This window comes from Ambystoma mexicanum, chromosome 7q, assembly GCF_040938575.1.
Source record: "Ambystoma mexicanum isolate Mex_15411 chromosome 7q, UKY_AmexF1_1, whole genome shotgun sequence".
Classification (NCBI taxonomy): domain Eukaryota; kingdom Metazoa; phylum Chordata; class Amphibia; order Caudata; family Ambystomatidae; genus Ambystoma; species Ambystoma mexicanum.
The window spans coordinates 173729050-173742337 of record NC_090941.1 but is presented as its reverse complement, the minus strand read 5'-3'; the positions used below and the strand labels follow the sequence as shown (position 1 = coordinate 173742337).

The window sequence follows — 13288 nt, the reverse complement described above, 5'->3', positions numbered from 1 at the left end:
CCCCTTCCATGCACTTTTTTGCTTTTCCCATTCCTGTGCACTTGCGCGTTCTCACTGTCACTGGGCTTAGTAAGATCGTTGTTGTTGTGTTCTCCCCTGTACCCCTCCCTTGCCTAGTCGTGCTCTGAAACTCTTGTGTGCAAGCGCGATACAAATAAAATATATCATATCATATATCACATACAACTGCGATTAACTTTATAATTAAGGATTGTTGTAATAAATGCGAGCAATCAAATTGACTTTGGTTTGTGTCACTAATGTCTGGGTGTTTTCTCTCCTAGGTGGAAGAGAGCGAGGAGGAATGGGCTGTGCCCCACTGCTTCACGTTAAGAGGTCATCGACAGGCGGTTGTTGTTGCTGCCAGGTACACTTTGGCATGAATAGTTCCCTGGGATGCAAAAGATGGGATATGATCAGAATTGAGGCTATGCTTGACAATACTAATCACTGCATTTAACAGTTCCTCTGTCTAGTACATCCTGTTCTCAGATTGCATAGATTCTACCTGTTTACCGAGACTGCTAAGGTAGTTGTTACTTGACGATAGACTTTTGTATGTCTTTTCCCACAGAGTGCATTAGAAGAAACCATCTCTATGGTAGTTGAGCGCACGTCGCTTGGGTATGCCAGATGTTGTAATGGTATGACGTTTTTTTGCGTTTTTTACCGCAAATTTTTTTTTCTCAAAAAACCCATTGGATTTTTTAGAAAATGGGGTGGGGGGTACCCCCACAAAAAAAATGGATGGTTTTTTTCGAGAAAAAAAATCGTGGTAGAAAACCCTGCGAAAAAACCTCCTGCGATGAAATGACATGGAACCGTTCTAATAAACAAGGCAGACCAAAGCAATGGGGATTAAAGAATATATATAGGTAAGGGGCCTGAAGTGTTTGTGCCCATCCTTAAGGGTTTCAGTACAATTGCTCCATTATACCAGTCGGTGCATTGCGATCATGGGGACTTCCATTGCAGTTAAACTGCTTCATCCAAAGAAAAAAGTCGTGATACTCCCAATCCTCCAGTCAGTCCAAAGAACACTTTTTGGTTGTCTGGCCCAAGCCGCAACATTCAGAGGACGGGGTCCCCCCTTCTACGTTTGTTGGATTTATGTTGCTTGTTTTGTATACTCTTGTTTTACATGTTTTATATTTTGTACCATGAGGTTTCAAATATTCAATGCCTCAGAACTAAATTGTACTTCGCTCCAAAACAACAAGCCAAATTGCCTTCAGTTTTGTCCATGCCTTTATCAAGTGTCATTATTCCAGTTAGAACCTAATATGCGATTTGGGTCATGTACATTCACCAAACCCGGTCAACGTTCAAGGCACCCAACTGTTTCAATTATTTATAGAAGTCTGCCCATCCCAGTGGGCCTACCTCTAAACACATTTGGTACCGCTCTCAACCCTGTCATCTTATTTAGTCTATCAATGCAGCTATTCTGAAGCAGCAGTTCAATAGTGCTTGAAAGATTGTGTGGGATGCATTTACCCACTCGGCTGTACTCCCTTCTATAACTAAACTGCACTTCAACAGAAGCAGCAAAATGGCTGCGATGGCTCCTGTGAGCACCATTGCCTCACACCAAAGCTTCATTTTTTAGCTACACAAAGATGGCTGCACCATCTTGGCAAGCACATATTGGGCAGGATGGAACAAGGGTGCACACTGAGAAAGCCTGCCAGGGTGTTCTTACATGTACAAAAGAAGGGGAGTGAAAAAGCAGCGCTGCTTTGCTGCAAGCCCAAAGTTCCCATTGAAAAAGGGAAATATTTACATTTAAAAATGATGCCGCTTTGATGCTCTTTTTCCTCTGTTCCTCATCACAATACTTTTATTAATGAGACCTTGCCATTCCCCTCCACATTCACATTGTGCTCTAAGCAGACAAGAGCAGCATTTCTGAATGACAAGCTGTTGTTCAGATCTGAAGAAATCACAAGAAGCTTTACTTCAACTACACGAAACGCTTTACTTTTTGGCTACAAAATGTCAAGGATCGATGCATAAAAAAGGCCCTGGCTTTCTGGGCCTATGTCAATTTCAGTGCATCTGTGTTATAACCCATTGCTGCATACCAGAAGCTAACTATGGCTACAAAACAATGTGGGAATTCAGATGGAAGAGAGAAATCAAATTTGCAAGGAAAATGTAGTCACCACAAGTTTAAATATACTTTTGCAACTAACAGAAATACTTGTTTAAAAGTGTATGTTGGATAAGGCCCTGCCATTATCTAGCAATGTGAAGGGGTTTGTGCTGTGAAACAAATATGGGGGAGCTTATTCAACAGGCTTTATTTTGATTTATAACAAAAATAAATAAAATAAGGAATTAAATTACCTTGGCTACATGGGGGAAGTCAGTCCCAAACAGGTTTCTGCTTGGGCCGGGGGGGGTGCCAGCAACAGAAGGCCCCCACAGTAGATGCTATAAAACACCAGTGCTAATTTCTACCTTGGAAGACTGTGAAGTGAAAGTAGCCATAAAACCTTCAATCAAACTGGGAAACCCCCATCCCCACTGGGCTGAAGTGACAATTGGTGGTAGCTGAAGAGAATAAAATGGTCCCAGTGAAGGGCAAAGGATGCCCATTTCTTTCAAAAGACTTTTATTCAGAAACTTTTAATGACGGTTATTTTTGCAACAGAAATTCGCAGGAATGTAAAGTTCAGTTTTAATGTGATTCTGTGGGTTTAAATTTAAGATGTTGTAGCCTTCACTGCCACCTTGGGAAAAGAAATGGCAGAGAATTGGGTATTCTGCGGAAAGTGTACATGCCAATGTAAAAATCAATACTGATATGCCTGATAATAATCCATACACACGTGTAAAGTTATAGAATTGTAGGCCGAATATTTCACACTAAAAATGACAAAAAATTGGTAGAAGGGCAAAACAATGTCTTACAAACTATAGAGTTGGATTGGCATGCTTTGCAGAAAATATTTAACCTATTTATGTAATTTGTTAAGATGCCCCAAATGTGCCATTTATGGCACAACTGAATTGTAGCTAAAGTAACTGTGGGAGGTTCTGGACATTGTAAAACTCGCATCATAAATCTGACAACATGCCCTTGAAATCCAACCAGCTGGGAGGAAAGCGGTAACTATCTCCCCTGACCAATCCAGTTGTTTAGAGGCGTGCTTAACTAAGCCTGCCCTGCCGTATAATTCTATGTCGTTACCATGCTCCATAAAAAGGTTGGCTGACAAAACTCTAGGCAGACTCTTTCCTGAATTTCCTGCTCCTGCATTCCTGATCTTCTACATTCATCTTGCCAGATTCCACTGCAAGGCCAAAGCATAGCTGATCCTATCCCAGCAAGGCCAAAGCATTGCTCACCGTCCCAGCAAGGCCTCAATCCAGAGAGCCCACTAAATAAAATCCCGATAACAAAAGGGAAAAGCTGTGGTGTTCTTTTGGGAAGCATCCAGAAACCAGACTGGCTTTTTGCCCACTAACTGCATGCCCGCTGCAACCCTGCCATCCAGCTGTCCTGATTATCCGGTGAGCAGACAGGCCCAGCTGTTGTTCTGCTAGGAGAGGCCGCCACTACCTGGTGACCTGAGCCCTGAAGTCTCGAACCCGGTTGACTGTTCCTAATCCCAAATGTAAGGGTGGACTGTGAGGATCCCCCATCCCATGACACATAGTCTACCCCATCTTGACTTTTGTCTTTGTTCCGCTCTCTAAGCAACCCTATCCATACCCTGATAACTTGCACAGACTGTTCTAATTTTCTGGGCACCCTGTTCTTGGTTCCTAGTGTTAGCGCAATTCTTTCATTCACCTTATCTTGTAACTCATTAGTAATATTTGGAGTAATTCAAATTAATTCCCACATAGATCAGAACTCAGTGGTGAAAGGTCGATGTTGCAAATCAATCTTTGAACGTACCGTGGCTTTCTTTAACAATATAGTCTAAATAGTGGAGAAGACACCCAAAAGACTGAGGAGCCCGACAATGTTGATCTGGATGGCAAGACAGCCAGCCAGCAAAAAACTGTTCCACCATGGAAACAATGGTAGCAGCAACTTGGGATGACCCAAGCGAGCAGCGGAAGGTGGTTTGCTAGTGTGCCTACCCAAATGTGGAACTTCTACCGCAAGGTGCACGACTAGGAGTAGATTTAGGGAAGGCAGTGAGAAAACGGCCTAGAAACAGTCCCAGCAAAGAATACCTAGCCCATTTGGGGAGAATGACCAGGGCATGAAGGACTGCTGAATAAGGATGCCCAGCAGCTAAACATCAAAACTGGAGGTAAGGTTATGGGACACAGAAGCCGGCCATTATGGCCAAACCTCATCCCAGAGTTTCAGCAGTTCAGCCTCATGGCAAAATCCTCCAGAAGCAGATAATTAAACTTGCAAAAATCCAATCAGTATTTAAAGAAGGGTCAAGTGTTGGCCTACACCAGCCCTCTATCACACAAAAGGGCAGTCACAGAGATTTTGGCAGTCCGCCAATCAGGCTGGCCCTAAAAACAGCCAAATGCCTAGATCCACCCAGACAGTTGTTAGGGAGAATTTTCATTTCAGTGCCAAATTCCTCTAACTTTAGAGACCCCAGCTCTTTTGCTGGACTTAAAACATTTACATTTTAACTCCTGAACGAGTGGGACCTTTTCTCAATCTCATGTGTCTTGCGTGCAAGGTTTACTCTCAGGCTGTACTCTCAGCCACGGTAAGGCACAGAATGATCACCATTGACCCAAAATGGTGACTCTGTTCTTTTTTTGCCAATTCAAGAAGGCATGTCCTTTCTTGGTACAATTTTTGCCGTAGAGAGTAGAGGAGGCCTTTGTTTGACTTTATTCTTCAGCGGGTTTCCATGGGAAGGCGCCTGTGTGTCTGGAAGAACATGAAACGGGGGAGGGCTCAGACACTCCATTGCTCTTTGTCTTCTGCTTTGCCTGCCTGAAACCAGCTCCAACTGGGAGGCTGGCCCAGAATTTGAATGGTGGATGGGTGCTCATCGGCTGTGTTCCCGCGTATGATGCATGGATCCTGAGGTTGAAAACAAGCTGACCACTGGAACTGAAGACTCGACAAGGAGGTAGAGGCGATACACTTGCAGCCACTTCCAGACGACCAGAGATGCCTTCTGAGTAATTACTGCTGTCCGACCCCTTGTTCCATGCACCAGGAGTGCCCCAAAAAAGGACTCCTCTCTCCCTTAGCCTGGTGGGTCCAATCAGTCGAATCATCCCATGACGAGCTGTAATCTTCACCAGCTACAAACCGCCAATATCCTGGGAGCTGTGGCCATTGTGCAGGGCATCGCCTTCTGAAGATAGAATCCTCCCAAAACTTTGGTGGAATCTTTCCGGATTTCCAGAGGCAGGATTCCACTCCTTGAATTCCCCTCACCAGAGTGCTGGACTGAGAAAGTGGGACAAATCGACTGGGTGGTAACTGCTCTTCTCTGGTGCTTTGAAAATGGTTCCAAACTCACAGAACCACGAAGAATACTTTGCTTAGAGTCTCTTCGCTCGACTGCTACCACAAGATCCATTCCAGTGTTCCTGCTTTCGTATGCCTGACCAAGAATACCGTGACCTGTTGTTCTGCATTGCAAGGGCATTGTGCTGCATTGTCTTCTTCACTCTGATGGTACTGTGTGACTCTTGGTAGAACTTACCTAGAGTTGCTTTGCTGCTCCTGTGTTGCTGTAGTGCTAATTCATGGGTTTGAGAGTTCACTCATGCACGTTGGCCCAGGCGTAATGCCTGTGTGCCTTCAGGGAATCTTCCCCGAGGTCCCTTAACCTTTCCCCCCAACAAAGAGTGTTACTTGCTACTGAAGACTTCCTCGAACGTTTGAGCTTTCTACAGCTTGTGCCTTACTTGTTTGACCACCCACCCCCAATCTGACCCTGAGACACTCATAACTAGATGGAGATGGACTACCAAAGCCTAAGGCCTCTGTGAAATTAATGCAAGTTCGCCAGCATTGGATCTTTCATGGATTCACATGCTTAGAATATTCCCCGTCGACAGACTGGGAATCCTCGGTAAGCTTATAAAGCCGTTTCCCAGAGGAAAACGTTCAACACTTTCATGTCCTATCTACATCGTTTTGGGCCACGCACGCATGCCCCACTAGGACGTAGCGGTATAAATGTCCCGCCCCACGGCTCCCTTCAGATTTCAACCGTCTCCAAAGTAGTGGGAGCACCTCGTGTAGTCTATTTTGTCTAGGTTGTGTTGTTGCAGTTTTCTCCTGATGTCAGGAAAAGCGCTGTTCCGCCCGTGCGCTACGTGCGGGTTGAAGGTGTACGAGGGGGACGGACATATGGATTGCATATTTCTGATGCTTGTTAATCTGCTTAGAATCACATGCTGTGCATAGTCCGACATCCAGTGGTCACCACGGAGTATTGCATTTTGTTTTTCGTAGTCGAAAAGGGGACGTCGACAAGGCGTGTCTGTAACACTATCCCTATAGTGACGTGCAGTGTACCCACAATCCCTCACACGTCGAGGTCCCTCAGATTGTTTTTTTCCGCCCAGTTATTGGTCGCCTTTATGCGGAGCTCCTCGAGAGACATTGCGAAATAATTCCTCGACCTTGGTCGTTTACTATATAATACCATATACATAGATCTCCCCCCAGCCCCCTCGACGTTGAAGCGTTCTCCGCCAAGCAAGATCTTCGACGGAGGGACAAGCGGAGGAGATCCTTCGACGCTGCCGAACACGTGGCTAACGCAGTAGGGAGAGCGGGGTTGTGTGGTCATTTCTTTGTTTCACTCTAAGAATGCCTTTCTCTTTCCCCTTCCTCTCTTTCGAGGTCGTAATCACATTTCATATCCTCAGCTATGGAGAGGATGCCTTAGGTTTTGCCCGCGCTGCAAGGGCAAATTTTCCTGGAAGGACAAGCACAAACGGTGTAACCGTTGCTTGCCCCTCGTTCACAAAGAGGATGGCTGTTCAGCCTGAAGTTATTGAAACCCAAAACATTAAAAGACCGCAGGGTCAAAAGGTGGGCAGCGCCTATGCAATGTCTGGGTCTGACTCCTCGCCAGTTGCTGCCGTCGCCGAATGTGACGAGGAAAGTGATTACACGACCTACGCTACGGAGGTTGTAGACCTCTCGAAGGAGCGTTCCCGCTCCTCGTCGTCCGTCCCCGGCACCGACAAGCCCGGCTCACACCCCGCTTATGGGGATGAACACCCCGGCGACAAGGACGAACACAGAAAAACACACAAGCACATACCCCACGGCACGCATTCGTCGAAGACGAAGGCAGCCATAGCGTCAACGGAGGCGTCGGGTCCACCGGCGCCTTCCGCCGACCGTAAGGGTCGCAAGCCCTCCCCGCTTCCGCGACTGGGCTTTCTATAAATAAGGACACTAACCCCGAATCCTCAGGCGACGCGCCTCGCAAGAGTGCGCACGTCGCCAGTAAAGACTCGACACTGCATAGCGCAACGGCGCACAATCCCTCGACGGAGAAACTGCTCTCCGAAAGCCTCGCGCGTATAGCTTCGAAGGACGGCCAGAGACGGACGGCGGATAACACGTCGAAAACCGCTCACAGGGCCAAAGAAACGCCGAGGACGCCGGAGGGTAGACTGGGACAGCTCCCACCATCGACGGAAGACCCTAACCAGTGAGAAGGTTTCTCAGAAGGCAAAGGGACGTTATCTTCGACGCTATGGGACAGAACTAAGAACTAGGCAACTGCAAGGAGAGGAACCTCCCTTTTCACTCCCAGACCGCTCTGGCCTACCTTACTAGACTGTAGAGAGGTTCCAGTCATGTATGGACAAGCTAGACAGGTTCATGGCCATCCCAGAAAATAGGACACCCAAGAGGCCAAGGGAGGTACCCCAGAAGGGGCCAAGGGCTAAATACCCGAAGCATTTGAACCCCCTACAGGAAGACATGGACTCTTACGACCTCACTGAAGAGGATCCTCACTTCCAGGAAGAGGATGAGTTTGTGTATAATGAAGACCTACAGGAGGAAGAAGGTTTTCATGTAAGTGAAGAGAGCTACGGGGAGGACCCAGGTGAAGGTGGCGCACAGCCCTGGCAGTCACCATCAGGGTCTACAGACCCCAAAATGATACATTTCTTCTCCTCAGACCACACCGGTCAGGAACCCATCTCCAGTAGACGATCAGCCCACCTTTAATGCGCTACTGAGGAAGGCAGCAGCGCATTTTGAAGTAGAAACTGGGGAGGTCACCCCAGATACTAATTTTGTCGAAAGGATTATTAAGGAAAAATCTCCCACTAGTCAAACCATCCCTATCCTCGCCTCAGTTAAAAGATGACTCACCCCATCGCTGTCCACCCCCGCGGTGGTAAGAGGGGTCAATCCAAGAATAGAGAAATTGTTCTCACCCTCTCAGTCAGACCCATTATATATCAGGGGTCACTCAGTCCCAGACTCCTTAGTGGTTACTAACACAAGGAAGAGGGCTGGGGTTCCACTGTCAACCAGCGAGGCACCACCAGACAAGGAAGGGAAAAAACTTTATGCCCTGGGCAAAATAATTTCCGCCTCGGCAGCGTTTTCAATTAGAATTGGCAATAATAATACATTGTTGGCAAGCTACGCCGATGCTCAATGGGGAAAACTCAAACAGGACATCGAAGAAGCCCCTGAACCTCTAAGAACACGCCTTTTGGCTACAGTTAGGAGCTCTGGTCAACCAGAGCATCATTAAAAACACTCTTGATGCGGCAGAAACGGATGGCCGCTCTTTGGACCAGGGAATTCTACTGAAGCGGCAGGTCTGGCTTCGCAATTCCAGTTTCAAGGCAGAAACGCAGGCGTCACTCACTAATAAGCCAATAGAAGAGTCTAATCTCTTTGGAAGGGCAGTGGACGACGCGCTGGAAAATGTGAAGAAGGAATTCGACACCATAAAGACCTTAGACCAAATCTCAAAGCCTCCAAACAGGCGAGGATTTGGAAACAAGCGCCTTTTTCGTGGCCAACGCCAACAGCAGCAGCAACAACAGCAATACACCTCGGGCAACAGGCCCTCTAATCAGGGTTCCAGTAACCAATATAACCAAAGAGGACAACACCGCGGCAAGGGCAGAGGCCGGGGCTCTAGCCCCAGAGGCACCCCGGCAAGTAACACCAAATGACCCGAAAGTCCGGGTCCCCTCCCATGCGTCTCCGGTTGGGGGCCGGATAACAACTGCAGTAAATGCTGCACCTCCTCCTCAAGTGGTGAGTGTTGACCAACACAAACATGGGGAGAATGGAGCCAATATATATCCCTCGCTTCCATTGGCTGCACATGAAAAGCGCCATAATTTGAGGACTCCAAACATACAGCCCCCCCATGTGCATAGCATCCCTTATGCTGCCTCTCTGTCAACTGTCCCTAAATCAATACACCAAAAAAGGGGAAACTCACACTCTTTCATCATGAAATGTAAAGGAGATTTCCCTTCCTACGTGTTCAACACACTTTTCCGTTTCAACATCTTTAGCAATGTGAGAACTCTCCAAGATGTGTCCTCTGACATTGAACAAATTGAATTAATCTCTCAGTTCATCAATTCGGTAATCAGATTGTGGATACCGTCAGGAGTTGTGGCCAACTTAATCTGGCAAGAAAAAATGAGATTGTTTGATATGGGTTTTTTGTTGGCTGAAGATCCAGAGCGTTTGACCAGCGAACCACAAAGTGTGGTTCCAAAACCCAACATCTGTCAAAGTACAAACAATATTGTGCGCAACGAGGGGTGGTTCTCAATGGGGGGTCAAAAATAACCACAAACGCTGCCCTACCCTCCAGTTGTGAACATTGCAAGCTGGAATTCCAGAGGTCATTCCCATTTGCAATTTTCACTCCAAAAGTTTCCAGTGGCATTTCATATCATTGTGCACCAAGAAACGTGGTTGACCTCTATTCCAGTTTGGGATGGTTTTGAAGTCATCTTGCTCCCGGCATTGTTAACAGGAGGGCATCCCTAGTCAGGTTTGTTGGTCGCAGTGAATTTGAAAATGGGCCTGTCTATCAGCGAGTGGGCAACAGAAAGCACATATACTCAGCTGGTAAAAATCAAAGTTGGAGCTTGAATCATAGGTTTAGTTAATCTGTATCGGAACCCGGTGGCAATGCCAGATGAAGCTTTCTATAAGGCTTTAAATAGAATTTTGTATTTAATCCACACCGCAAACAACATAACATACACGATTATTCTAGGAGGTTTAAACCTAGATTGTTGGAATCCAAATCGTCAAACTAAAGACGTCCGAAAATTGATGTCTTTCATGAAAGAAAGACAATTCCACATGGTCAATGGAGCTGTAAGTGGTGATGCTCCCGCCCATACCACATGGTTTAGAAATAGCAGTACGAGCACGATTCATTATATTTATGTAGACATCCTACTTTTTCAACAGGTCAAGAGCCTGATCGTTTATGAATCGTCAAATAGCAACCATACATTGTCACTAACCATTACAGGAGATTGTGTTCTGGATAGAAGGCTCTGTACAAACCATCCAGTGGCCGTTAATGCTGCAAAGAATCGATTAAAATGGTCTGATATGAAGGTGGTGGCATATAGAGACACTCTGGTAAATAATGCAAGAGCGGCCACACCACTACACTACACAGAGCTACTACTACCATTCATCAATACTATCCATGGGTCCTTAAAAACTCGTGCGAAGCATCAGCATGTTTTTGATCATGATATACAAACTGCACGTGCGGCCTATCGAAAAAAGAAAGATCATCTTGGCGGCAGGTAATATATCATGTCAAAAAGATCTGAACCATACAAAATGTGTGTACAAAAACTGGTTCAAATCAAGAAAACACATAATGTTTCAACATGACAGCGAACACATGGCCAGCGCGATGGCGAATAAAAATTCAGTGCAGATGTGGATACTTTTGAATAATCATGCCGGTAATTCACAAGCTGATACGCAATGTATGGCTGTCCGAGAAGACCAATGGGTTGAGTATTTTGCCGATCTGTATGCTGACCCCTTAGTTTGAGGAAACGCAACTGGTTTGTCCCAGTGCAGCTGGCTGGTCTTTGGAGTTTTCTCCAACGAGCATTGAAGTGCTGATTCGACAAGCAAGCACTGCTAGAGCGGCCAGACCTGATGGTATCACTAACGTTACACTAAAATCAAATGTTCATGTGTGGGTGATCATATTAGATCAGACTTTTCGATTAACAGTGAAAATGCATAAGGTGCCGGCGTCGTGGAAAACATCAGTTATTATTCCCATCTTTAAAAAGGGAGATCACTCCCTGCTGCAAAATTACAGGCCCATTTCCCTACTGGACGCCCCAGGTAAGATCGTTACTAAACTAGTGTTGCAGGATTTCAGTGCATGGACCAAGACAAACCATCTACGCGATCCATGCCAAACAGGTTTTGTCCCGGGCATGAGCACGCACATCAATCTGTTATGCCTGAATACCATCAAGGCACAGTGTGATGCCATGAAACAACCAGCATACTTTGCATTCGTATACTTACACTGTGCATTTCGAGAGTGCTATTATTGACAAAATTAGTCAGAGATCAATGCCCATCTACATTATTTGAAATCATTCAGGCATTGCATTCGGACACATCCATTCGTGTTCGACTCTCATTAGATGGAGTATTGTCTACCCCAATCAAAACAGCTTGTGGACTTAAACAGGGATGCTTACTGGCTTCATCTATCTTTAATTATTTCATTTATGACCTTAAAAATGTGTTTAAGATCGTCTCAGACTCTCCAAAATTGGGTATGCATACCATTAAGGCTTTGATGTAAGCAGATGATTTGGTGTTGGATTTCAAAAACCCATATGGGCCTTCAAAATCTCCTGACAGCCTTTCCGACATATTCATCTGAATCAACTCTGAGTCAACTCCAAGAAAACGCAGATTGTTGTGTACACTCCAACGAGGGCTGGTTCCAAACGGTATCTTTGGTCAATCAATCATGTTGAACAGCAAAGAGTGGCACACTATACATACCTGGGCATGTGTTTTGAGGGCGTAAATAATGTGAGAACCCAGTTTGAGTGGGTGGAGAGGAAACTTGACACAGCCATAACACAAACAAAGTTAATCATGTTCATATATGGAAAGTTCTCCATTAAGCAGCGTGGTCATATTGGAACCAGAAGGCGATTCCAGTGATATTATATGGTTTGGGGACTCTTCCAATTGCTACTCCTTTTCAATTTGACCAAAGGGAAGCCAGATTCTGGAAACAAATTCTTTTTCTTCCAGGATGTGTGCCGTACGCCTGGATTAGGTATAAACTGGTTCTTGTTTCCCTTCAAGCACTCTAAAACTGGAGACTGTTCCCTGTTCAGGAAATGTCTCATATCAACTAATGACGATGTTACACTGCAGTCACTTTCTGCCTATATATTTGGAACAAAAGATCAGTTCATGACAACCTGGGTAAATAAGGTCTGTCAAATCCTGGACACTGCTGACATAACCTTTGAATTGTTGGTTTTAAACCCAGACAAAGCTAAAGAGAAGTTATATTGTGTTGACTGGATTAATACTTGCGATAAATGTATGCAATATCAAGGAGGTGATATTAGCAGATTTCCACCAAAGAAATCCTTCCGCCCTATTGGTTGAGAGCCCCTACACCAGCCATAGATTGGCTATTATATATACGTCTACGGGTTAACTTAATGGCACATAAAAGAGGTGCTGACAAAACGGCATCTAATGCTAACTAGTGATAACTTTTGTCGCTTTTGTACCATAAGAGTGGTGCCAGAGACATTAGAACATCTGATAACCCAGTGTCTGTGTTTGAGGAACCGCAGACAAATTAATTTTGCGAAACATTGTAAACATTTGCGGAATCTTGAGGAGAAAATGTTTGTTTGATTGTTTTATTTATTTGTATAGCGCTCCAGACCCAAGGGTAGAAGGGCGCTTAAAGAAGATGGTTACAAATTGTGATATCCTCCTGCACTTTTTAGTGAGAATCTGGGCACTTTTGAGCATAGAGTGTTGGAGGATCTGCTGGTTCTTGTGGCAGGTAATATGGTAAACTTGTTGGTGAGATAGGGAGGGGCTAGGTGGTTTAGAGCCTTGTACGTGAGGCAGATAGTTTTAAAGTCAATTTTTTGTCAAATGGAGAGCCATTTGTGCGATTTCCTAGTGCGATTTCCTAGTGTTGGAGATGTGCTCTCGCCTGGGAATAGTGAGTGCTGCGCGAAGAGCGTTATTTTGAAGTACCTGTAGTTTAATTATTGTTTGGTTAGCACCTAGGTACAGGTGCAATAGTCCACTTTAGACTGTATG

At 45.4% G+C, this 13288-nt stretch overlaps 1 protein-coding gene across 9 annotated transcripts in view; it reads left to right on the top strand.

The window, feature by feature from the left end:
- FARP1 (FERM, ARH/RhoGEF and pleckstrin domain protein 1) overlaps positions 1-13288 on the top strand; it is a 1178254-nt gene that overhangs the window by 1101492 nt on the left and 63474 nt on the right. For all 9 annotated transcript variants that reach the window (XM_069640745.1, XM_069640749.1, XM_069640747.1 and 6 more), the window contains exon 22: positions 285-367. In XM_069640745.1, coding sequence (XP_069496846.1) covers positions 285-367 — 83 coding nt within the window. The remainder of the gene's footprint in view (positions 1-284; positions 368-13288) is intronic.